At 39.1% G+C, this 26,549-nt stretch overlaps 2 protein-coding genes and 1 long non-coding RNA gene across 3 annotated transcripts; all 3 read right to left on the reverse strand.

Annotated features, from left to right (window-relative positions):
• Positions 1 to 745: 745 nt before the first annotated feature.
• Positions 746 to 3,404, reverse strand: LOC143892904 (putative nucleoredoxin 2). Its single transcript, XM_077397815.1, has 3 exons — positions 3,249 to 3,404; positions 1,821 to 2,300; positions 746 to 1,736 (listed from the first exon to the last, which is right to left on the reverse strand). The coding sequence occupies exons 1-3, from the start codon at positions 3,339 to 3,341 to the stop codon at positions 1,074 to 1,076; spliced, it is 1,236 nt and encodes a 411-aa protein (XP_077253930.1). The 5' UTR covers positions 3,342 to 3,404; the 3' UTR covers positions 746 to 1,073.
• A 15,729-nt stretch (positions 3,405 to 19,133) lies between these two features.
• On the reverse strand, positions 19,134 to 19,763 carry LOC143892133 (protein S40-6-like). Its single transcript, XM_077396594.1, has one exon. It carries the CDS (start codon positions 19,761 to 19,763, stop codon positions 19,134 to 19,136), a length of 630 nt encoding a protein of 209 aa, XP_077252709.1.
• Positions 19,764 to 25,407: 5,644 nt separating this feature from the next.
• Positions 25,408 to 26,549, reverse strand: LOC143845616 (uncharacterized). The gene is made up of 3 exons (XR_013234480.1): positions 26,276 to 26,549; positions 25,551 to 25,621; positions 25,408 to 25,470 (listed from the first exon to the last, which is right to left on the reverse strand). It is a non-coding gene; the product is annotated as an uncharacterized LOC143845616 (long non-coding RNA).

Genomic DNA, 26,549 nt, shown 5'->3' on the forward strand with positions numbered 1-26,549 from the left:
ACAAAAATGCTTCAGGGGAGACTAAATCAACCACTGGAGAGAAACCCATCTATCCAAAGGACTTGTTGAGAACTAAAGATAAATGTTTTTAGTGAAACACTAATTGAGAAAGCTTGATGCTCCAACCCAGTGTTTTCAACCTTTTTTCTTCTTCAACCTGTTCCAAACCAGTAGCCATAAGACACATGATTGATCATCACTGCAACTAGACAGAGAGATTACGCTGAAAAACTAAGTGATCTAGCAAAAATACAATCAGTTCTAAACCAGAAGCCATAAGACACATGATTGATTATCGATGCAACTAGACAGAGAGATTAGGCTGAAAAACTAAGTTATCTAGCAAAAATAAAACTCATCTAATCGCTTCAAACCCTCAAAGAATATGAAAAAAACCATTGCATATATTGTTCTATGACATGGGATTTGGATTTGGAGCTTGCCCTGAGAGTTTACAACCAGTCTGATTCCACAAAATGAAAACTGGTGTATAAAACTATCATACGCTCACAATCCTCTTCATACTTTAATGGACAACGTTCACCGTTTATGAAAAAAAACAGAGAATCATAGACTAAAAATTTAATTCGAGGCAGGTTACATCAGAGAATCAAGGCTGAAAATCTCATTTGAGGACATAGAGGTAGATGATAAAAGAATCTAAATTTTTGGATGGAAGATATTTGAATTAACTTTGGCAGTTTATGCTGAAACATTCAGATGAGATGCATTTATTATGAAGGTATACCCTTGCAACTACTCTGAGCATTCATTCAATCATAATTTGGAGAAGATAAACACTGTTATCAGTCTTCATATCAATCTCTAGACATCCATACAAATTCCACATAGCAATACAAAAGCAAAAGCAGACATGAAATACCTGGTTCAATAGCTATTAGGCTTGAAATCTTGGGTATAATGGGATCTCTCTATTTAGAGAGCCCTATAACTTTGCTCCTAGAATTAGAATACTTGGGTTATCTATCTATTTATGCATAAGTCTGCGAAAAACATCCACACACTGTATGTACAATTGGGTTCTTACTCCTTTGAGAAGCCTTTGGACTGGTTCATTCCATCAGCCCATTGCTACGAGCACAAACAGCATTGACAGTTGTTACATGTTCCTTTTCGGGGTTGTCCTTGTCAACTCCCCGAACACACTTAAGATGAACCTCATATCCACATTCAATGCACTGGTAGGCCCATCCAAAGCCCTGCTCGTCACACTCACAACAGATGAAAGGCCCCCCTCCTGAGTTTGCCGATACCAGATTAAGTATATGACGATGGCCCACGTGGTGAAAATATCTCGGGTAACTCTTGGCTTCTTCATCCTCTCTTTCTTGAAGGAATAAAAGCTGGGATTGTGTGAAAGGGTATGCCATTTCTGAGTGTAAGTTAATCAGATTCCGTCCTTCCTTTGTCACAGTCTTCCCATCAGGACCAATTATAATGAGGGATGGAATTCCTTGGATATTGAAGTACCTTGACAATGCTCTTACACTTTCATCTCCAAATGGCAAAGCGAGCCACGGCATAGCTCTATAGCATTCCAAGTACCCCGCTTCATCCCGGTCAATTGAGAGAAAAACCACCTCGAAGTCCTCTTCCTTTTCTTTAAGATTGTTATATACCGACACCAATCTTGGTGTGAATTTTACACAGGGAGGACACCACTGAGCGGAAAAATAAAGCCCTACTGTCTTTCCAACCAGATAAGAAATGGGTACCTGCAACTTTTACTTACAATGAGTATCCAACCCCCACCAAAGAAAAACATGTGTTTTATTACACTTTCGAGTACTAATACCAACCTGTTCCTTCTGTCCAATCACATAGTCTCTACTGTTAGTCAAGAGGAGCTTCTCTAGAGTTTGTGATGCATGATTCGCTCTCTCTTCAGCCTCCAACTCCGTTATCCGTTCTAAAGTGAAAGGGAAAGCCCGGTCACAATACCGATAAATGAGGTCTACGCCCTCGGTTTGTATTGGATTACCACAAGGGTCGAGTATCACCAGCGACGGAATACCTTCAATCTGGAATCTCTCTGTCAAGCTCTTCTTAGATTTTAAATCGGAGAATGGTATAGCCAGCCAAGGCATGGTGCCATAAAACTCATCGAAAGACCTCTGATCCTCATCGGACGAAATAAAAACAATTTCAAATTCGGCATTCTGTTGCTTCAACTGGTTGTAAACTCCAGCTAAGACGGGGGTGAAACTCTGACACTGAGAATACCAGTTTGCAGAAAAATACAACCCAATTGTTTTTTCTTCTAATTCATCAATTTTCACCTGCAAGTTTCCCCTCAGTTTTCCTTTTTCTCTTAAAATATTAAGTCTCCAAACAGGTTTCTAATGAAATGATGTACAACTACAGCTTCTCAATTAATAGTATATACAGAGTAATCAAATTAAAACTAACAAATGCCATGGAAACTGTTACATTTTTTTTTGTAAACCCATGACACAGAGAATACCAGTTTGCAAACAAATACAACCCAATTATTTTTCCTTCTAATTCTTCAACTTTCACCTGCAAGTCTCCCCACAGTTTACCTTTTTCTCTTAAAACTAACATATGCCATGGAAATTGTTCCTTTTTTTGTAAACCCAATGAAAAATGTTTAAAATACAATTACAGAAACTTTTGTTTTTTGGGGAAACTTAACCAAAATGTATACGAAGATACCTGAAACAAACCAAATAGCAACCAAAACATCCAGAACCCAAAAAGGGGAAAAAAAAAAAAAATCCTAGAATTGCAATATATACTAAATAAACCACAAGCAGCCCAATTTTCTTATTAGCTAAACTAAAAAGAGTCTTATTATATCTTTTACACATTTACAAATAACTAATCAATGTACACGATTCCTTCTAAGAAAAGTAATAAATAAGAAAAAGTGAAAAAAAAATACAGATTTAGTACCCACCAGTATTATCTCGACATCCTACAAAACAAAACCCTCAACTTATCTAAAGAATTCCATATACTCTCTTCTTACTTTAATTCATTGAATTTGGAAGATTTACAAAAAACCCACAAGACTCTTCCAACTTTATTGGAAAAGAAATAGTTAAAAAGTCCAATTGTCAGGAAAGTGGTGGAGTTTCTATGAAAGACAAACTAAATTAATAAACCAAACCCTAAAAGAGAAACCCATATAAGGCCTAGTAGAGAAAATTAAGAGAAACCTTATAAGAAAGAGATGAAGATTAGAGGAAAGGGAAAGAAAAAACCTGGTTTCCCAAAGGAGAAATGAGGAAATCCCTGTCCATAGAGGAGAGTAAGAGAGAATAATGGCTCTTTTGATCTTCAGCATTCAACTCCATGCTCTCTCTCTCTCTCTCTCTCTCTCTCTCTCTCTCTCTCTCTCTCTCGCAACAATCACTAACCTGAAGAAAGGTGAATTGATTCCCTTCACTGCTTTCACTATTTAATTTTTTTTAATGGGCTGGATTCGGCTGGGTTCCACCCACTTAACCAGAGAAGATTCTATACGGCGTAATTCCGTAGAGTCCAGTATTTTTTTATTTATTTTTTAAAAAAGTACTGCACGGCCCATACAATAGGATGATCCTCACCGTCCAAAAAAACGTTTCCATACGATGATCTCAACCCTCCTCCAATCTATAGTGCTCTGTTTGGATGCTGGTAGATGTTGGGGGGATTTAGAGAGAAAATATTAAAAGGAAATCAGTCCGACGTTGTTTGGTTGGGGGTAGGAGATGTGCAAGAGTTTTTTTACCATATTTTTTAAGATTTTTTGGGAAATGTTATCAGCACTACTGTTTTTTTATGAAGGCACTCCTCACTTTATAAAAAGTACAGCATAGCCCGCACCATAGGATTATCCAAACCGTCCATTAGATGGGCCATAGCCTAAATAGGTTATGCCCCAAAATTATTTCCATTGGTTGATTCTAACCCTCCGATCTATAGAGGGTTAGGATCAACCCTCTAACATTCGGATTGGAGGGTTAGGATCATCCTATGGAAATGATTTTTGGAGCATAACCTATTTAGGCTATGGCCCATCTAATGGACGGTTTGGATCATCCTATGGTGTGGGCCATACCGTACTTTTAATAAAGTGAGAGTGCCCTCATAAGAAAACAGTAGTGTTGATAACATTTTTTTTTTTTTTTTAGAAATTTGCTAGCAAACTTCTCCTATGCCACTTCTCGACATGTGGCTATCCTTGTGCAAAGATGCGCACATGGGCAAAGGTTGCTAGCAAAAGCAAAAAAGGTAATCATTACAAAAAAAAAAAGTAAAATAGCAGGAGTAATAAAGTTTTAAATGAGAAATTACCTAGAAATGGTTATAAAGTTTGAAAATTACGAAAAAAAAAACCAACAAAATGTAATAAGATATGACAATTACAAAAAAAACTACAAGCAAAAGTAGAAAGTTATGACAATTACGGTGAAAAAGAATTTCCCTGAGAAATTCTCCCATTTTTCCTTCGATTTGGAGAAATTCGTCCGGCGAATTTCGAAGGTTCCACGTCACCCGACAAGCGCCCGACATAACCGGCGGTCAAAATTCCAATTTCTGCTAAATCCTTACCAAACACCCATCGGGTAATTAGGAGAATTACATTCCCTGCTATTTTACTCAAAAAAATGTAACCAAACAGAGCATAGAGGTTTTCATTATATGCAGTCCCTCTGTAGATTAGAGGCTAGGATCATACTACGAAAATAACTTTTGGGCACAACTTATTTACGTTGTGTCACATCAAATGGACGGTTTGCATCATCCTATGGTGGGGGCGTGACTGAACAGACTACTAGACTAGTACCGTATAAAACTTTATCGTCTATTTGGTTGCTCGGGGTGGCTTGGAGAGTAGAAGTCAAAAGGAGTAGACATGCATGAAAGATGTCTAGAATTTCCACTCGGAGAATAATGGAAGAGTAGTAAGCAGTGTTTGGTTGCGAGGGAGAGTAGTTGAAAGCTTAGAGGTGTCATTGTCAATATAGAGCTTGGTAGGAAGATAGGGAGGAGAGAGAAAGAGAAAAGACAATCCTTTTCCACTCTTTTCCCTCCTAAATTTCTCTATTTTAGTAAAATCTTGTTGGAAGATGAGGGGAGGGAACATCAACACATGGGCACTATATATGAAAAAGACAATGATGATATCTCAAACATGTCTAGGAGTCAAATGGAGTTTCAATGCAAATTTGGCAACAAAACATGAAAAGTTCGTTGGCGTTTGAAACTTCAATGAATGCTGAGCGTTTGAGTAGCCAAAATAAGAAAAATTCAGGTTTAATAAATATTAGTTAAAAAAGTAGTAGAAACGGTCAAATAAATGAAAAAACCAAAAATGAATTTAATTTGTAAAAAAATTTGTCCTAGGAGGGAAAAATTGAAAAGTTGGCAAAAATTAATAGAGCATTGCTAGTGAAACGGGATCCCGTTATGCAAAAAAAACTGAAAACAAAACATAGATCAACCATTGGTGATACGTCCACTAAAAGAAAGGAAGGGAGCTCAAATCCCCATAAATAAAAACACTGGGAAATGGTCAAATTGTCGGTCATATCACTCCCGTCTTTATTTTTGACACGGGATCCTATTTTCAAAGTGTTTTCCAAAATAATATGTTTTTTTTTTAGACGGTCTAAAATAATATGCTTAATGCGTTTAAAATAAGGAAATGAAACCCCCTAAACGGATAAAATCCCCCTCTTTAACGGTTTCTGTGAGAATGGTTCACTGCTTGAGGATAAATTCACCCCCTTCAACGTTTTTCTTTGCCTTTAAAACTTAACGAATAACATTAAGGGGGGATTTTATCCATGGGGGGGGATTTTTTTTTTTTTTTTTTTACGTAAAGGTATTAAACGAAAGTACTAAATATCAAACCTACAAAAATACGTTTTTTTTTCTCAAAAAAAAAAAGAGTCATTTAATATGAAGCTTTGATAACCATGCTCTTAACAACTGGCCGGGGCTTAACCCGCCTATTCCTTCTTTTAAGGATTTGATCACTCTGAAATGCCCACCAAGTGAGCAGAAATCGCTTGGTAACGGAAGGGAAACCCCACATGACCCCACCACTATTATAAAGTGAACGCATGTGGGCCCACATTTCCATGGTTAATGATCTTCCTTTTGGTGGAATGAAACTATCCCTTTCCTGTCTAAAGTCTAAACCAAAATTACAGCACCTGATTGGCACAACGTCATGCCCTAACAAACAAGTTATCAACCAAGTTGAAATTAGTCAATATGGTATCCACGTTTTTCTTTGTGTAATAGGGGTTCGAGGTAGGCACCGCCCTTGGTAATGGATCCAAAGACACATATCAACGGCCGTGCCCCCACTACCCACATAAGCACAGACACCATATAAAAACTCTGAATTTAGATTTCTAATTTGACTTCATATTTGTTTGTTTAACTGTGGGAAATGATATATTCACCCTCATATATCCTACCGTTATAGTAGAAAAATAGTAGTCATAAATACATTAGATGGGGGTAACACAGAGAAGAAAACAGTGCGAATTTATCATTTCCCTTCTAAATCCCTATGGCCCTGTTTGTTTCGGTCCAACAATCAGTTTTAGACTCACAATCGGTTCTCAAAATCTCAAACAAGCAGGGCCTACATATGTTTTAATATCTGCCTCTCACTTCCCATCTATTTAGGATCTTGTTTGTTTTGGCCCCATTTATTTAAGATTATGAATATTGAGTCCAATAATTGGTTTTGGGCTCACAATCCGTTGCCATAATCTTAAACGAACAAGACCTTTATATTTTCAGGATCAATTGCAAGTCCCACTTCTCTTGACCATCAGATCCATCATTAAGAGATGACAAGATCATCCTCCATGGTATTTCACAAAGGCTTAGTCTGTTTCTACCTAAAATGGGTGTAAAATTTTACACCCATTTTTATGCTTGATGGAGAAGCTGATAGGAGGGAGTGTCTCCTGTGACATAGAGATCCTTGACTGGGGTTTTCTTTATGATGTTTCTGTTTTTTTTTTAATTAAGCTTGATGCCCATTCTTTTGCCTTGATTATGTCGGTCATGTGCCTCCTTTCTTAATATAATTCACCATTTATAAAAAAAAAAATGGGTGTAAAAGAAGCAGAGCCAAAGTAAAAAATTTCCTTCTAGCTTTGAAAATAGAACTCCTTCAACATCATCACTTGCAGCTTTTACCACCGAAAGTTTGATAGGACCAATAAGAAAGAATCGCATATATGCCAAATTTTCTTTAACAATATCTTGCACTAGGAAGAACAGTTCCCTTGTGACTAGGACACCATAAGTGTCCTACAGCTGGAAAGATGCTGAGTTAGGACACCCGTAAAATATTGTCCACTCCTGCTCTGTTTGCTTTTCATTTGGACGGTGTATCCAGTCATTTTCTGGTGTGATGTGCAAGCACATGAAGGATTTTGATGAGGAAAGAAAGAGAAGAAGAGCAGTAAATTTTTGGAGGAAATGAGGTGCTTTACGTACGTCATGAAGGCCAGGTTCTGAGGTTCACCACTTTCTAACCGCATTATTTTTGTCCTTATAGCCTTTATTTAGAACTGACTCTAGTACTCGACAGCCAATAATGAAAGTGTGTGTACTGTGAAAGATACTTTTTCCGTCTTTGATAAGTGATTATAATTCAATAGACGTGGTACATGGGTGGAGAACGGGAGATCAGGACCTTTCCTTTGGTGGGACCCTAGATTTTTTCAATCGGGACGGATGAAGAAAAAAAAATAAAGATTCCTAATTGGTAAAAGTATTCAAATGAATGGTGAGGATCATCCCAATAGTTTGATTTAGGAATTATTGGAGGCTCAAATTGCCTGCTTTGGTTCCCAAAAATGGATGGCAGGGCTGCAAATAGGTCGTGTCAATGAGATGTTTGTGTTTCTACATACCTAAATTAATTTTTAGTCAAGCTTGGGATTTTATGATCATATCTCAGACTTGAATTGAATTGACCCTCTTCAACCCTATGTTATTAAAACATTATATAATACCCGACCGTGAAATTATAAAGGGCGGGTAGAGACAAAACCTGCTGCCTTGGTTTTTGAACCAAGGAAAAGTCAACAAAAGGGCTTTCTCTTGGATTAAAATCCAAGGGACAGATGGTTTTCTCTCTCTACCCTTTATAATCTCACGGTCGGCCACCATATATGTTCTCCTACTTTATTATATCTCCGGGATGCTCAGCTCAAGAAAAAGGGTACTTTTTATTAATAAAATTTGAGGTGCAGTCCCGGGTTCCTAGATAAACTCCGGGTAAAAAGAAAAAGAAAAAAAAGGAAAAACGTATTCTTTTTGCCAATGATGGCATTGCTGATCCTACGTCTGTGTTGGTGAAGAGGCAACTGACATACACGCTCGCTATTAGTTCTTTTGTTGGAAGGGACCTCCTATATCCATAAAAGGCATTTGGATACTATTTTCGTGAGTTTTTATATGGTGCCCGACCGTCAAGTATAGTGCGAGCGATACCGCCTTGATATTTGATCCAACAGCAGCACACTTTTTAAGAGGCTGTTGTTGGATCAAATATCAAGGGTGGTACTTCCATCGTACCACTTCCACAAGACTTGATGGTCGGGCACCATATAATTTCTCTTATTTTCGTGAAAGAGAAAAGCTTTTGTTTCTCCATTCTTGCAAAAATTCTTAGAATTGATTCTCACTATATTCTTCTTGTTCAAGGTTCCAATTGGATTTCAAAAAAAGATTTTCAAAAATTCTTGAGGTCACCTCCTTGAATTTTCATGTGAAACAACACATTACTCCAAAAGCTTAAGCTATTAGAGTTGGTGTTATTTAATCATTTATACTTCAACTCTCCCCCTCACGGGTGGGGTTGGTGATGACGGGGATTTTTAATATCAAGGAGTTGTTGGGTTTTGAACCCAGGACCTGCCGGCAGTAGGGGTGCAACTCGGGTCGGGTTCAACCTGAAAAAAAAACCGGGTTGCGTTCGGGTTGAGTTTTCCCAGCTCGGGTTGAATTTGGGTCAGGTTCGGTTGAGGGCTTGGGCAACCCAACCCGAGTGAAACCCAACATTTTTTTATTTTTGTAAGCTTAAAAAGTCGGGCCGGGTTCTGGTTGGAAAAAAAAAGGTTCAAAGAGTCAGGTCAGGTTGAACCTCATCGGGTTGGAACTCGGGTTAGGTTCGGGTTGAGTAAATGGTTCCTCGGGTCGGGTTCGGATTGGTTTCAACCCGACCCAACCAGACCCCAGTTGCACCCCTAGCCGGGAGGCAATATCTCTGTGGAACAACCATTTACTCCAAAAGCTTAAGCTGTTAGAGTTGGTGTTATTTAATCATTTATACTTTAATAGTGTAAGCTTTCCATCATATACATATCCTTTACCAACAAATAATCTAGATTTAGTGATAATGCACCCGTAAAATATTGTCCACTCCTGCTCTGTTTGCTTTTCATTTGGACGGTGTTTCCAGTCATTTTCTGGTGTGATGTGCAAGCACATGAAGGATTTTGATGAGGAAAGAAAGAGAAGAAGAGCAGTAAATTTTTGGAGGAAATGAGGTGCTTTACGTACGTCATGAAGGCCAGGTTCTGAGGTTCACCACTTTCTAACCGCATTATTTTTGTCCTTATAGCCTTTATTTAGAACTGACTCTAGTACTCGACAGCCAATAATGAAAGTGTGTGTACTGTGAAAGATACTTTTTCCGTCTTTGATAAGTGATTATAATTCAATAGACGTGGTACATGGGTGGAGAACGGGAGATCAGGACCTTTCCTTTGGTGGGACCCTAGATTTTTTCAATCGGGACGGATGAAGAAAAAAAAATAAAGATTCCTAATTGGTAAAAGTATTCAAATGAATGGTGAGGATCATCCCAATAGTTTGATTTATGAATTATTGGAGGCTCAAATTGCCTGCTTTGGTTCCCAAAAATGGATGGTAGGACTGCAAATAGGTCGTGTCAATGAGATGTTTGTGTTTCTACATACCTAAATTAATTTTTAGTGAAGCTTGGGATTTTATGATCATATCTCAGACTTGAATTGAATTGACCCTCTTCAACCCTATGTTATTAAAACAATGCTCTCTAGAAATCCTAGTAAATTTGAACTTTACTCACAACTTTTAATGTATGTAACTCAACTTCAGTGGGTACTGTGAGATAAATCTATCTAAAACAACTAATTTAGTACCAAATCATACTGGAGCAGATTCGGGAATAGAAATCAAAGCCACTTTTGAAAAGCTTGAAACTTTGAATAGAAGAGAAAATGCTATTTCAAATATGATTTATTAAAAACTAGATCGGAACTTTGGTTAATCATGCATGATCACATATTATCCATACAATACTAAATACTAGGGCTGCAACTCGAGCCGGGTAAAACCCGACCCGCATCGACCAAACCCGAAAATAGCCTGGGTCGGGTTCAGGTTTCATGGGTTTCGGGTCGAGCCGGGTTCAGCATTCAAAAGCCCGCATGAATCTCGGGTCGAGCCGGGTTTGAAGGGGCCCGACCCGACCCGACCCGACCCGACCCGAGTTACATAAGTTATAGTATGTACATTTTTTTCTATTGTTAGTTAAAAGTTAAAGGGATAATTACATTTACACCCCCTCTAGTTTCTGACACATCCACTTCCACCCCTATAGTTTAAAACGTGACAAATACACCCTTGTAGTTTCAATTTGTTTAAGGTAGGCCCCCTCAGCTGAAGGTTCGTCCATAGATTGAAGGGTTAGGATGATCTGATGGAGCTGATTTTTTTGGCACACCCTAACTATGTCAGACCCATCAAATGAACGCTTTGGATCATCCAAACAATGTGGGCCCACATTATTTGGATGATTTTTTGGTAGTGTTTGGATTCGGGTAGGGGCCCACATTATTTGGATGATCCAAAGCGTTCATTTGATGGGTCCTGACATAGATATGGTGTGCCCAAAAAATCAGCTCCATCGGATCATCCTAACCCTTCAATCTATGGACGAACCTTCAGCTGAGGGGGCAAACCTTAAACAAATTGAAACTACAAGGGTGTATTTGTCACGTTTTAAACTATAGGGGTGGAAGTGGATGTGTCAGAAACTAGAGGGGGTGTAAATGTAATTATCCCAAAGTTAAAAGTGAAAACCCACACACCCATTGTTACTGTATGTGAGTATAATTTCTGCTTCTATGAGTTGAGTTGATTCAAGTGTTTGATTCAGCATTGTTTGATTGTAATTACAACATTGTTTGATTACAGCATTGTTTGATTCAAGTGTGATGTGAGTGTAATTACATCATTGTTTGATTCAAGTGTAATGTGAGTGTAATTTCTGCTTCTATGAGTTGAGTTGCCTTGCCAAACAAGAATTTTCCTTAAAAATTTGCGTCAACGTGAAAAAAACCCGACCCGACCCGAACCGACCCGAACCGACCCGAGATTTATCATGGGTAGGGCCGGGTTTGGGAATCGTGGTTTTTTTTTAGAAAAAAAACCCGACCCGACTCGACCCGAGATATTTCTCGGGTAGGGTTGGGTTCTCCAAAACCCGACCCGCCCGACCCGAGTTGCAGCCCTACTAAATACTAAACTTCAAAAGGTTAAAGAGAGAAGGTATTTAAATTCTAAAACGTACTCGAAAAATATAAAATTCCTATAAGATAGAAAAAGATATACTTAATGCAAGGCAAAGCCTACTACTTTATGAGAAATTATATAATGCCCGACCGTGAAATTATAAAGAGCGGGTAGAGACAAAACCTGCTGCCTTGGTTTTTGAACCAAGGAAAAGTCAACAAAAGGGCTTTCTCTTGGATTAAAATCCAATGGAGAGATGGTTTTCTCTCTCTACCCTTTATAATCTCACGGTCGGCCACCATATATGTTCTCCTACTTTATTATATCTCCGGGATGCTCAGCTAAAGAAAAAGGGTACTTTTTATTAATAAAATTTGAGGTGCCGTCCCAGGTTCCTAGATAAACTCTGGGTAAAAAGAAAAAGAAAAAAAAGGAAAAAACGTATTCTTTTTGCCAATGATGGCATTGCTGATCCTACGTTCTGTGTTGGTGAAGAGGCAACTGACATACACACTCGCTATTAGTTCTTTTGTTGGAAGGGACCTCCTATATCCATAAAAAGGCATTTGGATACTATTTTCGTGAGTTTTTATATGGTGCCCGACCGTCAAGTATAGTGCGAGCGATACCGCCTTGATATTTGATCCAACAGCAGCCCACTTTTTAAGAGGCTGTTGTTGGATCAAATATCAAGGGTGGTACTTCCATCGTACCACTTCCACAAGACTTGATGGTCGGGCACCATATAATTTCTCCTATTTTCGTGAAAGAGAAAAGCTTCTGTTTCACCATTTTTGCAAAAATTCTTAGAATTGATTCTCACTATATTCTTCTTGTTGAAGGTTCCAATTGGACTTCAAAAAAAGATTTTCAAAAATTCTTGAGGTCACCTCCTTGAATTTTCATGTGAAACAACACATTACTCCAAAAGCTTAAGCTATTAGAGTTGGTGTTATTTAATCATTTATACTTCAACTCTCCCCCTCACGGGTGGGGTTGGTGATAACGGGGATTTTTAATATCAAGGAGTTGTTGGGTTTTGAACCCAGGACCTGCCGGCAGTAGGGGTGCAACTCGGGTCGGGTTCAACCTGAAAAAAAAAACCGGGTTGCGTTCGGGTTGAGTTTTCCCAGCTCGGGTTGAATTTGGGTCTGGTTCGGTTGAGGGCTTGGGCAACCCAACCCGAGTAAAACCCTACATTTTTTTATTTTTGTAAGCTTAAAAAGTCGGGCCGGGTTCTGGTTGGAAAAAAAAAGGTTCAAAGAGTCAGGTCAGGTTGAACCTCATCGGGTTGGAACTCGGGTTAGGTTCGGGTTGAGTAAATGGTTCCTCGGGTCGGGTTCGGATTGGTTTCAACCCGACCCAACCAGACCCCAGTTGCACCCCTAGCCGGGAGGCAATATCTCTGTGGAACAACCATTTACTCCAAAAGCTTAAGCTGTTAGAGTTGGTGTTATTTAATCATTTATACTTTAATAGTGTAAGCTTTCCATCATATACATATCCTTTACCAACAAATAATCTAGATTTAGTGATAATGCACCGATCAGATTTAATGGTGCATTTAATACCAGCATTTAAAAAAAAAAAATTAAAACTAAGTTAGTATTAAAGGTATAAAAAGTATCCTTCCAAAGAGTTTTTATCTCCTGCCCGATCGTCAAGTACCTTCAAAATGGTACCACCCTGGATATTTGATCCAACAGCACCCCACTTTTTAAGAGGCTGCTGTTGGATCAAATATCAAGGGTGGTACTTTTGAAGTACCACCTTCACGGGACTTGACGGTCGGGCATCATATAATTTCTCCCTTCCAAAACATTTCAATTTAGAAGTGAAGTAAAGCTCAATATCTGTAGTTTTCAGTGCTTTTACGGTGTGAGCATTTCCCCAAATAACACCTTCTTGTCATTATCAGAAAGTCTCTCCTAAACAAGTTTCTGTCAAAATAGACATGTCTAGATGCATCCTTATTTTCCCACCCGCCCATTACTTTCACCAATAAAGTTGATTTCGATGACTAAAGCCACAAGTGATTCTTCGTTTGCGTTATCTCGAGGAATGCGAGGGCACCTATAGTACCCGCATATTAGAGCAATATGCCTTTTAACACCACATACATATAACACACAACTTTGGAATAGTACACTGATTCTGTAACACAACTTCTGATGTTCTAGTATAAACTCACAAGCTCATAAGCTTTGATAATTAGTTTGTGGTTAACTTATCCATTATCTTAATTAGTTTGAGTTTGTTGCACATCAGGAGTTTCACAGACACTGTCAGTTTCACGTTGCAGTGTGGGGGTATGCCAAATTGGTGTGATCGGCTTGAAGGTCACTACTACTATCAATCTTGTCCCATAATTTTTTTTTTCATGAAATATTAGCGTACAAGTATTGAGAGAGTAGGCAGAGTGGGCGATGGGGATAACTGAGAGGGAGTGAGGAGATGATGTGAAGTGTCTGAAAAATAAGTAAAACAAAAACTCTATTTTGAGTATAGTTTTTTTCCCCCTGTTTTCAGCCTCTTGTCACCTTCGATCTCCTTGTGTGAAGTGGCTGAAAAATAAGGACAACAAAATCTCTATTTTTAGTATAGCTTCTTTCCCCTGTTTTCAGCCACTTCTCATCCTCTCCTCACTCACGAAATCTTAATTCTCTCCCTTTCCCACCCTCTTTGCCCCTCTCCCATCACTTGATAAACCAATACTCTCTGGGAAAAACTTTCATGGCTGCCAAACATGGCCTCATGTTTAAAATTTGGCATAGCTGCCAGGGAAGTTATATAATTGGAACTCTCGAGTGAGTGAATTAGTCTACGAATTACCTGATCATCAGACATATCTTAGGTCTGAGTCCGTTGCTGCCAAGGTGTCCCTCTCAAGGAGGTAGGAAGTCAAATATATGGGGCTTAATTAAACAGTTAAAAGAGTCATCATTTGGCCTAGGAAAGTTGGCATCTTACGGATTCATTGTAGACGACCAGATCAATAACCCTAATCACCATATATGTGCCACGTATAGATGCTGATTAGCGTCTGGGCATGGCCTTGACTAAACAACAATGCTAAAGAAAGCTCTGTTTAATTCTGATTTTTCCAACCCAGTCTTCTTGGTGTAATAGCTTTCACGTTAATTTTTGGCACTTTTGTTGCTAGTATAGGATCAGTTTCAATTTGGACAAGAGTAATTGCCATCATCTTGGCTTGAGGAACTCCTCCAAAATGGTTGAAAAAATTTGCACTTTAGGGCACGTTTGGTTACCATGATTTTTTATTTTTTTTCCATGATAAATGAGGGTCAAGTGGCTAAAAATCAGGAAACTAGCGTCTCCGGTGATGACAAGCCGCAAAAAGAATCAAGAAATAGTCGATCGGATTTTGATTAGTTTTTCTTGTTTCTTGATTTTTAGCCCCTTCTCACCACTTCGAGACACTACTTTCTAAAATTTTGCTCCTTGATTTTTAGCCACCCAGGCCAACCCCTCTCTCAACCACTAGGACGTGCTGGTTTATCATGAAAAAAAATCATGGTAGCCAAACTTGCCCCAAAATCTTTCAGTTTTTTGTCCCTAATTATAGAATATTTAACCAATACTCTTTTGCAATGTCCAAGTGAGAAATGTGGTATCTTGTAGCATTTTTCTTCGATTAGATAGGAGTAATCAATAGGCAAATAATCTTTTTTGTAGGATAAATTTTCGACGTATGATGGCGTGGCTATCTACTTCCAATCGGGTCTTCATAAATGTGCAGATAAGCTTCCTCATATGATAATTTCCTAACACTTAATCACTTTTTTTTTTTCTCTTTCTGATTGGCTACCGAAAGCTTTTTGAGAATTGTAGTACCCTTTGACAGTGAAGAGGGTAGTGCCATTATAAAAATATGGTAGTGCGAATATTAGTCCCCAGTATGTATTTATATTTTAATAAAAGATTTTTAATTGAATTCATTAGCCCCAAGCATAAGAACGTACATTAATGGAATGAACACTGGCCACAGTTAGTAACTTTGGAGTCCGGGACATTATTATGGCGATGTGAGAGATGTAACTATAAAGGCAATTTTCTAACCCTTGAAATAAAAAGCCTCGTTCAGAGGCTGTAATCCCCAGAAGGCTAAATGGGGCCGTTCTATATATAAGAACAACCCCTCCCTCTCTCAGTCTAGTGATGAGGAAAACCATCATAGAAAACGCTTGATGAGTCCTGTCGCTGCCTTACAACGATCAAAAGTCCCGTAATCGTCTTAATGGAAGGAGATCAGTGCCCCTCTCCTCACCTTTCTTCCCATTTTTACAAACAAAAAACAATCTCTATTACATCATCACGACCAACTGATCTAATCACAGTGAAACGGCACAAGTGGGCCACAACCACCTGCAGTGTATGTGGCAATCTGGCCCATTGAACCCTTCTCCCGTAGTGTAGATCAGCCCCTCTGCAGTCGTAGATACACTAGAGGTGGCTATCCCAAATAAAGAAAAGGGGTGCATCGGTATGTCTCTTCCCAAGAAAGGACATGATGTACGTGGGCTACAATATATGGGTCCTTCTTTCTCAATAAATAGAGGGGTGGATGATGGTCTTCGAAAAAACTGTTCCCTGTGATATAGAATTTAAATTTTATGGAAAATGTCGAACAAAGGTTTATTTTTTAAGTACTATATTGGAAATGAATTTTCAATCATCGTTAAATTTTATGCTTGGTATAATTAACCACTTATTTAGTTTAGGTGAAAAGATAGCAGTTGGATTTGATAATGAACATTTAATCTTTGCATTATTAAAAGAACAAGGGAAATGGCATTGGCACTATGGTGTCGTTTTGTTAAATCTTATCTAATTTGCTGTTACCTTTTCTACGATAAAGAACAAGTGTGGGAGCAGGCGAGTCTAAAACCATATGAACATTTTGCCTTATGTGTGGGAGCGAGCGAGCCTGTGGACCATATGTCCATTCATTGCAGGTATGCTTCAGAGATTTGGGCCAAAATTCTGGTTCTTTTTGGGGTCTTATGAGTGTTCCCGGCTACAATCAGTGATCTACTTGATAGCCACTTTTTTCATGTTGTGGCCAATCAAAGGACAAATTTTATAGAAGCTGGTATCATTGGGGGATTCCTTAAATGTTATCCGGTGGCTTAAGGGGGGAGTGGCGTCTCTTTGGAGATTTTTGCCATTCATAGATGAGATCCACGAGATTATATCAGGGTCATCGGCTGTCTTGAAGCATGTGAGGAGGGTAGCCAATGAGAAAGCTGATCTGTTAGCTAGGAGGGGTGTGACTCTTTACAATGGTTTGATTATCTTCCCCCTTGATCAGCCATGTCTTGTTTTGTTGATGTTGTGTATTTTCTGTTTCTGCTTTCTTATCTTGTAATCTGTTCTATTGGGTTGTCCCATCTCAGGCTTCCCTTTCCATTCTAACATGATTCTCCATTTCAAAAAAAAATTGACATGCATCTGGGTGCATTAAGAAGGAAGAAACGCTCGCACATTTAAGAATGTTGTCTTCAATGCTATCTCTGCTTATTCCAAGATTTTATCCCTAGTCATTTCATGGGACAAAGTTCTTCCTTATTTCTAGGGGTGGTTTTTCGGTTTAAACCGAACCGAATAGACCGAAATTTGGTAACCGAAATAATTTTAGTTACCAAATTTCGGTAACCGAAACCGAACAGAATAAAAATTCGGTTATTCAAACCGAATAACCGAATTGTGGGGGAAAATGAGGGAAAAAAATCAAAATCTCGGTTTGGATCGGAGGGCTAGGATCATCCGATCGAAATGATTTTTTGAGCACAACCTAATTAAGTTGTGATCAATCAAATGGACGGTTTTGATCATCCTACGGAGTGCACATATAACACTTTTTTTTTGGAAAAAAATGGTTTTCATCCATAATTTCGGTTATTCGGTTAACCGATTTTTTATTTTTTTTGGAGAAAACCGAAACCGAATAATGCTTACCCCTACTTATTTCAGTCTCCACTCTACCTCATATATTTGGCGATGTTGGAAGGAGATATGCTATAGCAGGGAGTATAAGGAGACAGTCGTACCTAGATGGACTCACCCTAATCACAGATAGCTAAAACTTAACTTTGATGGCTCCAATTTGGGCAACCCAAGGCCGGTAGGTATTGGAGGGCTCCTTAGAGAAGAAGAAGGTTGCACTAAATGATCTTTCTCTGGCCCAATCAACATCAAGGACTCACACGAACTAAAAGTCATAGCAGCTCTTCAGAGAATTAGACTGTTGTCGTGCATGCAACATGATAATCTTGGAGTGGAAGGGGATTCTCTGAATGTCATCAAGTGGCTTTATGGGAGATTGACCCGCCTTGGAGATTTTCAGAGCTCATCGAAGAGATCTTCGATTTCGATTGAGTAGGTCAGTCTTTCCAGTTTCACCATGTTAGGCATTCGGCGAATGGACATGCAGAACGCTTAGCTCAGCAGGGACAACGAGAATCTCCAGCTTGATGCACTGGCACCACCCAACGGCTGAGATTTTTATTTTCTACCTCCCACCCCGTGCTCACGTAGTATTGGGGCCTCTATGTGTTTGTTTTGTCTCTGCGTCAGCCTTACTTTCCCTTGTATTTGTCCTATTGCCTCTGCTTTCATATGCATTTTATTTCTTAATAAATCTTGACCATTTCAAAAAAAAAAAAAAAAAAAAAAAAAAACAACGTACATAATAACGATGGGTCCCACTAAGGGTGGCAATAACATTTCATTTCCTCCGGAAAAAGAGATGCGGTCTTTTCCTGTGTTGCTTTGTGAGTACCGTTTACTTCTAACCCCCATCCCCCTTTAAATTGAGGTGGGCTCCATGAATTCTACAATGAAAGTGGGAGACCAGAATTTCCATAGCTTATCGGACTCACAGGGAAAAGGTAATTAGTCAACAGCATTTAAGTCCGTTTATTTCGATTGATGGGAAGGAGTGGGACCCATCAACAAATTGATAAGGATCCCATCTCCAAATATAGTATAAGATGTGTGGCCGAGATGCAAGTAAGTGAGCTTTTGACTGAGGTAGAAGTGGTGGGCCCCGTCCTTTCTACTATTAGTGGAGCATATCATGACTCTGATGGTCCCACAAGAAGCACTGAAAATTAATTCAATGGTTCATTGAATTATAGAGGTGGGTCCCGCTAATATCCAAACTTTTTCCAACGACAAAAAGCAGTGGTTGTCAAGGCCTGGAGCCAAAAGACGAGTCCTTCTCTCAAAAAAGGCAGTGAAAGGCATCCATCGGTGCCAACTTGTGAGGCTATGACGTTAAAAAGACTCACACTTGCTATTGTGCGCCAGAAGGTTAGGTTAAGAATATAAGATGCCACCAAATTGATAAAGAACACCCACACTACTCATAGCTCATAGGCTCATAGCCACTATTTTGATACAGAATGATGAGCATCACATACAAGGAAGATGGTGAAATTTTGAATAGCTCATTGGCTACAAATAATCAAGATTTTAAAGCCCAATCACAGCCATCAAAATGACAAAAATTTGAAAATTAACATCAAGAATTCCCTTAATTAACCAAAGAAACCGGTTTGACTCCAAACAGCGTCCCGGACCCGACTCATGTCTCGGCCCTTGAGCGTGCGTCCGACCCCTTCCAAAACCGATGTAGCCGCACTCTTGCGGCTGTTCTCATACTCACGTGCCAAATACTCGTGCGGTGGGACCCGATCCAACTCATCGTCTATCGACTCATAACCATCGGGAAATGACTCGGTCGAGTCAACTCGTAGGATCTTAGGCCAATTTGGCACGTTCATGGGTGCTGAAGCTGTCGCATGGCGCGAAGGGATCGTAGCTTTGTCTTGAGGATGGAATTTGTGTATGATTCTTGGTGAGGTCTTTGATGTATCTTCGAAAGCCAATGAAAGGCCGCCGAGTTGTCGGGATTTTCTATCCACCCATTGGCCTTGTGGAATTGTGGGATCTCTAAGAATTTCGCTTTGTTGGGCACATTTTGTTCTCTCAACGGTGTTTTCCGGCTCGACATTCGGCCACACATCTTCTTCCATTAGGTCCAATAGATCAGCCCCAGTGGCCTGAGCCTGACCATAACCATAGGCCCCAAGTAGGTGATTGCGATGGCTGGAGCCGAATTTCCGCCCTTTTCCCATCGTGACACTTGTCTTCGAGTGCTTCGTCATGGTCTCCGGTAACCGGAAATTTGATTTCCCGGCGACCCGAGATGGAATTGTGTGGCACGGGTGCCTAGCCAAAGTGGCTCTATGGCCCGGGTTTTATTTCTCATAGACCCAACTAAAAATCACATGAAACCGGTCTCATCTCCTCTATATTTATAGTATAATTAAGCATCACACCTTTACATGCCATCTTCATCTTCGTTTCATTTCATTTAGCTCGCATTTCGTCTCATTTGATGGACTGTAAAACAAGATGTACCTTCTAAGCTCTAACCAGGCCGGATTTTCAGTCCTGCTGGGCCCCACCAACGTTTTGTTGACCTCATCAAATGCTTCCAAAAGCCATGGGTCCCGCTTCCACGTGGGTAGTTGAGAAACCTTCCAAGTAACTATCAGTTGGGGAGCCATTCATGTGCCAACACGTGTAATCGTTAAATATCTGATCCCATTTCAATTACTTCATAATTGATTGTTAGGGTTAATAAACTAACTATTATTACGTAAGTTGAGTTCAATTTTGTATTGAATAAAGGGTGTCATGGCACCTTGAGCGGTTGAAAGAAGGGAACTTTAAGTTGGGCCCACATAGTTTGTCCTTTATGAACTAAAACAAAAAGACCTTATCATCTTCACAGCCACTTCTCTATCAGCTTACAATGACTATTACTACCCATTATCTTCAGTTCCTCTGCTATTGCTGTAATCACTTTTTGGGGGTGGCATTATTGAGGCATGGGCCCCATCCTCCCATGCGAGTGGGAAGCCAGATGATGAAGTGGGGTCACCCTAAACGACAGTGCTTGTGCGAGACCCACAATGACACTGACCACACAGCCACCTAAACAACTGTTATCTCAAGAGGCTCTCACTACCATGGTTTTAAATTCCGAATTGACATCAAATTTCATTCCTATTTCTATTCTCTTGTCAAACGGAATCTTAGTTCCAATTCTAATGTTTGCCTAGGCATTATAGTTCACCGGAATTCGAAGACAGAGGGAGAGAGATGTAGTCGATTGATGGAATGTGTGTGTGTGAGAGAGAGAGAGATTTTCTCCGTAGAGTCTTGGTGCCCCGGAATAAAAATGCGTCCTTAGGGTGCGTTTAGATTGCCGGAAACCTGATTCCGGCAATCCAAACACAGAATTAATAGATACAAATTAGAGTGGGGCCACAACGAGATCAGCGAGATCTTGATCAAATTTTGATCAAATCGGAACCTCAAGCAATCGAATCGGAATCTCACCTCCTACTTGTCACTGGCTCAATTTGATAATCCACTAATCTGGATTGGTTGACACATTTCGTCCTAATCGGATTTTTAATCTGGGATCCTTACCTACTGTGCCTCTATTATGATGATGGAAATCAAGTGATTAGGGTGTATTTTGTACATAAGTGCGCACTATCAAGGAGTAATATAGTGTTTTTGGTGATTGAGGAGGTGGGCCCACAAGATATGGTAGAAGTGGCTGTGTTTTCCATGTGATGTCATGCTTTGAGATTTGATATAATTGAAGGTGGCTATAGTTTATTAGTGAAAATGTGAGTGATCCCTACTAAAAATACTTTTGATTTTAGGTTGGGTTTATTTGATTTGCTGGATGTTGGGGCCCACGTGGGTTTATGGTGGCTTGGCTGGCCAATGGAAGTAGGACCTGGCAAAGGTTGGGATCGTACCAAAACAATCACACAAAGTTCTTATTTGTAGCTATTAAATATCTTAAACATATAAAGTTCTTTATAGTTAAGTTTTAAATACCTTATAAATGTAATTATTTTTGTAACTATTAAATAACTTGCATTATTGTGCTATGATCTTATCTTTACTACCTCTTAATCAATTAATCATATAATGTTAGAGCATAATGCGCGGGCATTTTCTTGTGCTACATTAAAGCACGTCTGGCAACCATGAATTTTTTTTTTAATGATAAATTGCTTCTCGAAGTGGAAACAAAAAAGGGAAACTAGTGTCTTCGAGTGTGAGAAGTTGCCAAAAATCTAGAAACAACAAACTCTACTCAAAACAGGATCGATCGTTTCCAGATTTTTAGCCACTTCACCCTCATCTCTACTCGGAGACAATGATTTATCATGAAAAAAGTTTCATGGTAGCCAAACATGCCCTAAGTACACTTAGATGATCTTCATTGCTGGATTGATGTCTTTCTAATAGCAATTAAGCCCAAGGTGATTACCAATTGTCAACATTCAATGGACAAAGTTGCGGAATGAGATTCCCTATAACTATGCATTTTTATTCGTTAAAAGAGGACTTGTAAAACGGAAACCAGGCTTGTAAAAAAATGAAAAGAAAAAGATAGGATTGACTCCGTTACCCATAGACAAGAAGAGAAGGTAGATAACTTGAATCCCCATGGGACACCAAAAACGCCGTGAAAATGACCAAACACATATATAGGTCGTTTTTCCTTTCTTTTTTTTTTCTTTTTCCCTCAAGAGAGATCCATTTTAGAAGGTTTTTACTTGTTTAACAGTCACCTCCCATGACTTCGTTATGAAATAACCAAAGTGATCCAATTTTAGGGTTTAATTTTCAAATGAATGAAATCAACTACATACCAATCTGTGATCAATGGGACCAGGTCTCCCCACTCTACCAATATGGGTAGAAGAGAATCAAACCATTTAAACGTAAGGAAGACCTCGGGTTAATTTTTGGGAATTCAGGTTGAGCTTTTCCTAAAATATGGGTTAGGTTCGAGTTGATTACAATTCATTTTTTCAGCAAAAGCTCAATCTGAAGGCCCGAATCTTTAAACTGGTACCACCTTTCATCGGCTAGACTCTCCTCTAACAGCATGCTTTTGGTTGGCAAAACTTCGTTTGGTCTTGGCCACATCCTACTTTCCCATACCAGACATCAAGGATGTCATTTATTTGAAAATTTATCCAAAATAGCCATACTTTAGTCATGTTCTCGGAAAATCATTTCCTTGACAAAATGGGAATTGCATTTTTATGCTGCTTTTGAGGTTGAAATTATTCCATAATCAGTCCATTTCCTCTAACCCACCGTATGAAGAACCTACTATATGTCTATTATCGAAAGAGAGGCTTATAAAATGAATCATTAATTTCACTTGGCCACATGGCAAAAAAATCACATTACTGAAGAAATCATAGTTGGTCGATCAAGAAAATGGCACATGTTGCTTTGATAAGCATCTTTGCTCTTTTTAGATCAGCCCAATTACTGGGTTTATGCCCAATAAATTTTATAGGTAAAGCCCTACTACACAAACATAGGTGTAGGAGGAAGGTAGGATGTAGGAAGAAATTTCCTTTGAAAATATGTTTCCAAGGAAAATGAGTTTTTAGTATTTGGCTCACTTTATTTTCGTGGAAAGATGTTACTCACATCTGCACGACCATGTTTTGATGACAAGGCGAATACATGATGTTTTATATTATTTAACCCATTGTCAAAGGCTATTAGCCAATTAATGAGTGTAAAATAAGTTGAGTTCGCCCATTATCAAAACATGATCATGCAGCTATCAGTCAGGGTCCACTTTGTTTGAAGATCCACATTTGTTGGTCAGCAACATAAATGCATTGCAATAAAATCATCGATGATCATATATAAAAGCCTCTAGGGAAATGATAAATGCACGCCTTTTCATCACATGGACACCCAACTGCAGTGTACGTGGCAATCAAATCCCTTGAATCCTTCTGATGTGAAGTACATCAGCCCCTCTCCAGTCATTGATACACTGCTGCTGGGTATCCCAAGTGATGAAAAGGGGCGCATTTATCATTCCTCAAACCTCTATAGATAAGAGGGTTAGGATCATACTATTGAGATAACTTTTTGGGGAAAGGCCTAGCCCAACAAATGAACAATTTGGATCTTTACGTAAATTTTCTAATAAATATGCATTATATGGTGTCTCTACGTAAGTGCATGTATGTTTTAAAAACAGTGTGGCCCACCTTGTTCAAAGATCTAATCCATTCAATTGTTGGCCCCAACGTAAACGCCGTACGCCAACAGTGATCTCTATATGATGATCGTAACCTTCTGATCCGTAGAGATTCTATATAGTGTAGTTTGTCTATAGATTAGAGGGTTAGGATCATCTTATGGAGATCATTTCCGGGGACCGTCTATTTACATTGGGGCCAAATAACTTTGGATCTTTGAACAAGATGGGATCCGGTGTAATTTTCTAGACAATACACTAGACTTCAAGCAAATTTAAGTAGGATTTAGTAGTTAGTTTAAATGTACAAGAAAAATTTTGATAATTTTTTCTTTAATAAGAAAATGTCAGCAAAAAAGTTAGCTCACGGGGATAAAATTACCGTAAGAAAGTTTGCTTAAAAAAACAATAAAATTTCATGCACCTAAGTAGGAATTAGACCCAGAAAGAAAGTAGCCTTTCAAGCAGGCTTCACATCGATGGTCTTGGCCATCCTGCGGTTCATCTTATTGACCGTCACAGTGAGGACCCCTTCATTATAAACAGCAGAGATCGCATCTGTGTTCATGTCTTTTGAAATAATGAATTTTCGACACAAGTTGCCACGCTTCCTTTCCGCTCTCACGTACTTGACTCCTCTCTCTTTCTCCCTCTTTTTGTCACAACTTACGAGCAATGCCTCGTTGTTATCCACTAATTGGACATTGATGTCATTGAGTTTTAGACCAGGCATTTCAACCAAGAAGGCATACGAGTTGGGGTAATCCTTCACGTCTGCACGGAGCAACAAGGATTCTCCTTGGTCCTGTGGAAGAACAGTAAATTCAACTTCGACTATACACGTATCATTAACAATATATCCTGTGGCTGGATCGCGAAGTTTAGTGAGAGGCAAGAACGATTTATAACCCCGACCAGTATTCTTTGCATCGAATTTGTATTCGGTGGCTACATAAAAACCAAAAGAAGTTGGAATCATGACAACCAATTCAAGACATTGCAATAATCAAAATCAGTTAGAGTATCCAACCCAAATCCCCTGGCACCCATTGAATGAAGGGAATGTTTGGGTCATTTGTGTGTGTTATTTGTGTGAAAGTACCCATGATTTGATTAAATTTCATGTTGTAGTCACTTATGAAATAAAAAATCCCACATCGGATGATAGAGATCTCTCAATTAGTTCCCACTCTGTTTCCTTGTAGGGGGAGATTGTTTGAATTCCACATGAAAGCCAAGATCCCACATCAAGAAGTAGACTGTGAGGACTTGGGCAACATTTCACTCCCCACTATCCTTAGATTTATGGAGAGAGAGAGAGAGAGAGAGAGAGAGAGAGAGAGAGAGAGAGAGAGAGAGAGAGAGAGAGAGAGAGAGAGAGTACCTTTTACTATAGACGAGTTGGTGAATTGATCAATCACAGCAAGGCTAAATTTCGCAGCTAGAGACCATCCATTGGGCAAGCTCTCCGAATTAGCAACATTTAAATATAATGATAAATTGTCTGCCTCCACTCCCTCAGGATACATAGTCAGTTGCCTAACCAAAAAAATACAAGGATGAAAGTTAAACCAAATTTAGCAAATCAAGACTAATTATTCACAAAAGTAAAGGTAGGAAGAGGTGAAGGAGATGTGTGTACCATTGGCTGTCGCCAATGACAAAATTGTCTGAGAAGTAACTAGTGTTCTTCATTTTAGAGAAGTTATTAATCGTCCACCTCACTCTCCCACTTAATACTTCTGTCATTGTTACTACTGAAAATAAAACAACAAGTTTAAAAATATAAAATATAATATAATACTTTCTTTCAATTCAAATAAGTACAGAATATTACCTTCTTGAATCGACTTCCTTAGAACAGAGACACCAGAGCTTTAAAGAAAAGCCTCAAAAACCAAATAAACCCTGCAAACTTGGGAAGCCAAATCACATATTCATCTCGTTTTGAAATCCAATTTCAAGTTTGGAAATCCTAATCACATAATTCAACCCTCATTTTCGGTTTAAAAAACGTTTCTTTTCATTCCCAATTGCAGCTCTTCTTATAAATAGGTGTTTCCTAAAATCTCTCTCTCCCAAACACCTCACCTAATTGAGTTAGCAAAAATTCTCTCCCAAAAACCTCACCTAATTGAGTTGCAAAAACTCATTTTAGCAATTTCCTAATAAGTAAATTAGGGTGCGTTCTGCAACCATTCTCTTGATTCTCATGTAAGAATTAGAATGTGAGTGCTCCTGGCAACAGAATCACGGCAAACTAACATCAAAGAATGAATTTTTTGTTTCTTTGATTCTCATCCTGGATTCAAGAATCAGAATGTATTTTTGTGAGTGCAAGTAATATATCCGCCCCGTTTTTACTCGAGACAGCCAGCTACAGTATCTATGACTGCAGATGGGCTGATACTTCACGTGGGAAGGATTCAAGGGACCTGATTGCCATGTACACTGCAGTTGGTTGTCCCATGTAAAATAAGGGGCGAATTTATCATTTCCCATAAATCAAATGTTGGCCCTAATATTTAAAAAAATCAACCCGAGAGAGAGAGAGAGACTCACCATCTAGATTTTCTATTTCTCTTACGATTAGCAGGATACCCAGGTAGGAGGAAGAAGCAGGTAGAAGGAAGAAGCGACAAGGAACTTGCCCGAGACGACTCCCTTTTACCTCGACTGAGTCAACTACGTTCTTGGCCGTGTTGGGCCTAGTCGAGGACAAGGATTTTTCTTGGATGCGTTCCGTGTCAAAATCGTGTTTTTAAACACCGGGAAGAAGATACACAGAGTTCCGGACGATATTAGTAGTTTCTTACTTCAAACCCCGAAAATCTCA

This window comes from Tasmannia lanceolata, unplaced genomic scaffold (assembly GCF_043159265.1).
Source record: "Tasmannia lanceolata isolate RefF3 unplaced genomic scaffold, GAP_Taslan_0.1 ptg000015l, whole genome shotgun sequence".
NCBI lineage: Eukaryota > Viridiplantae > Streptophyta > Magnoliopsida > Canellales > Winteraceae > Tasmannia > Tasmannia lanceolata.

What these genes read in the sequence shown, in the direction of transcription:
- LOC143892133 (XM_077396594.1), bottom strand. Translation starts at nt 19,763, where the DNA reads ATGACGAAGCACTCGAAGACAAGTGTCACGATGGGAAAAGGGCGGAAA.
- LOC143892904 (XM_077397815.1), bottom strand. Translation starts at nt 3,341, where the DNA reads ATGGAGTTGAATGCTGAAGATCAAAAGAGCCATTATTCTCTCTTACTC. An exon ending in TTTCTCCTTTGGGAAACCAG is followed by an intron (nt 2,301 to 3,248) that starts GTTTTTTCTTTC and finishes GGAAACTTGCAG; the next exon opens with GTGAAAATTGATGAATTAGA. An exon ending in TGATTGGACAGAAGGAACAG is followed by an intron (nt 1,737 to 1,820) that starts GTTGGTATTAGT and finishes TAAAAGTTGCAG; the next exon opens with GTACCCATTTCTTATCTGGT.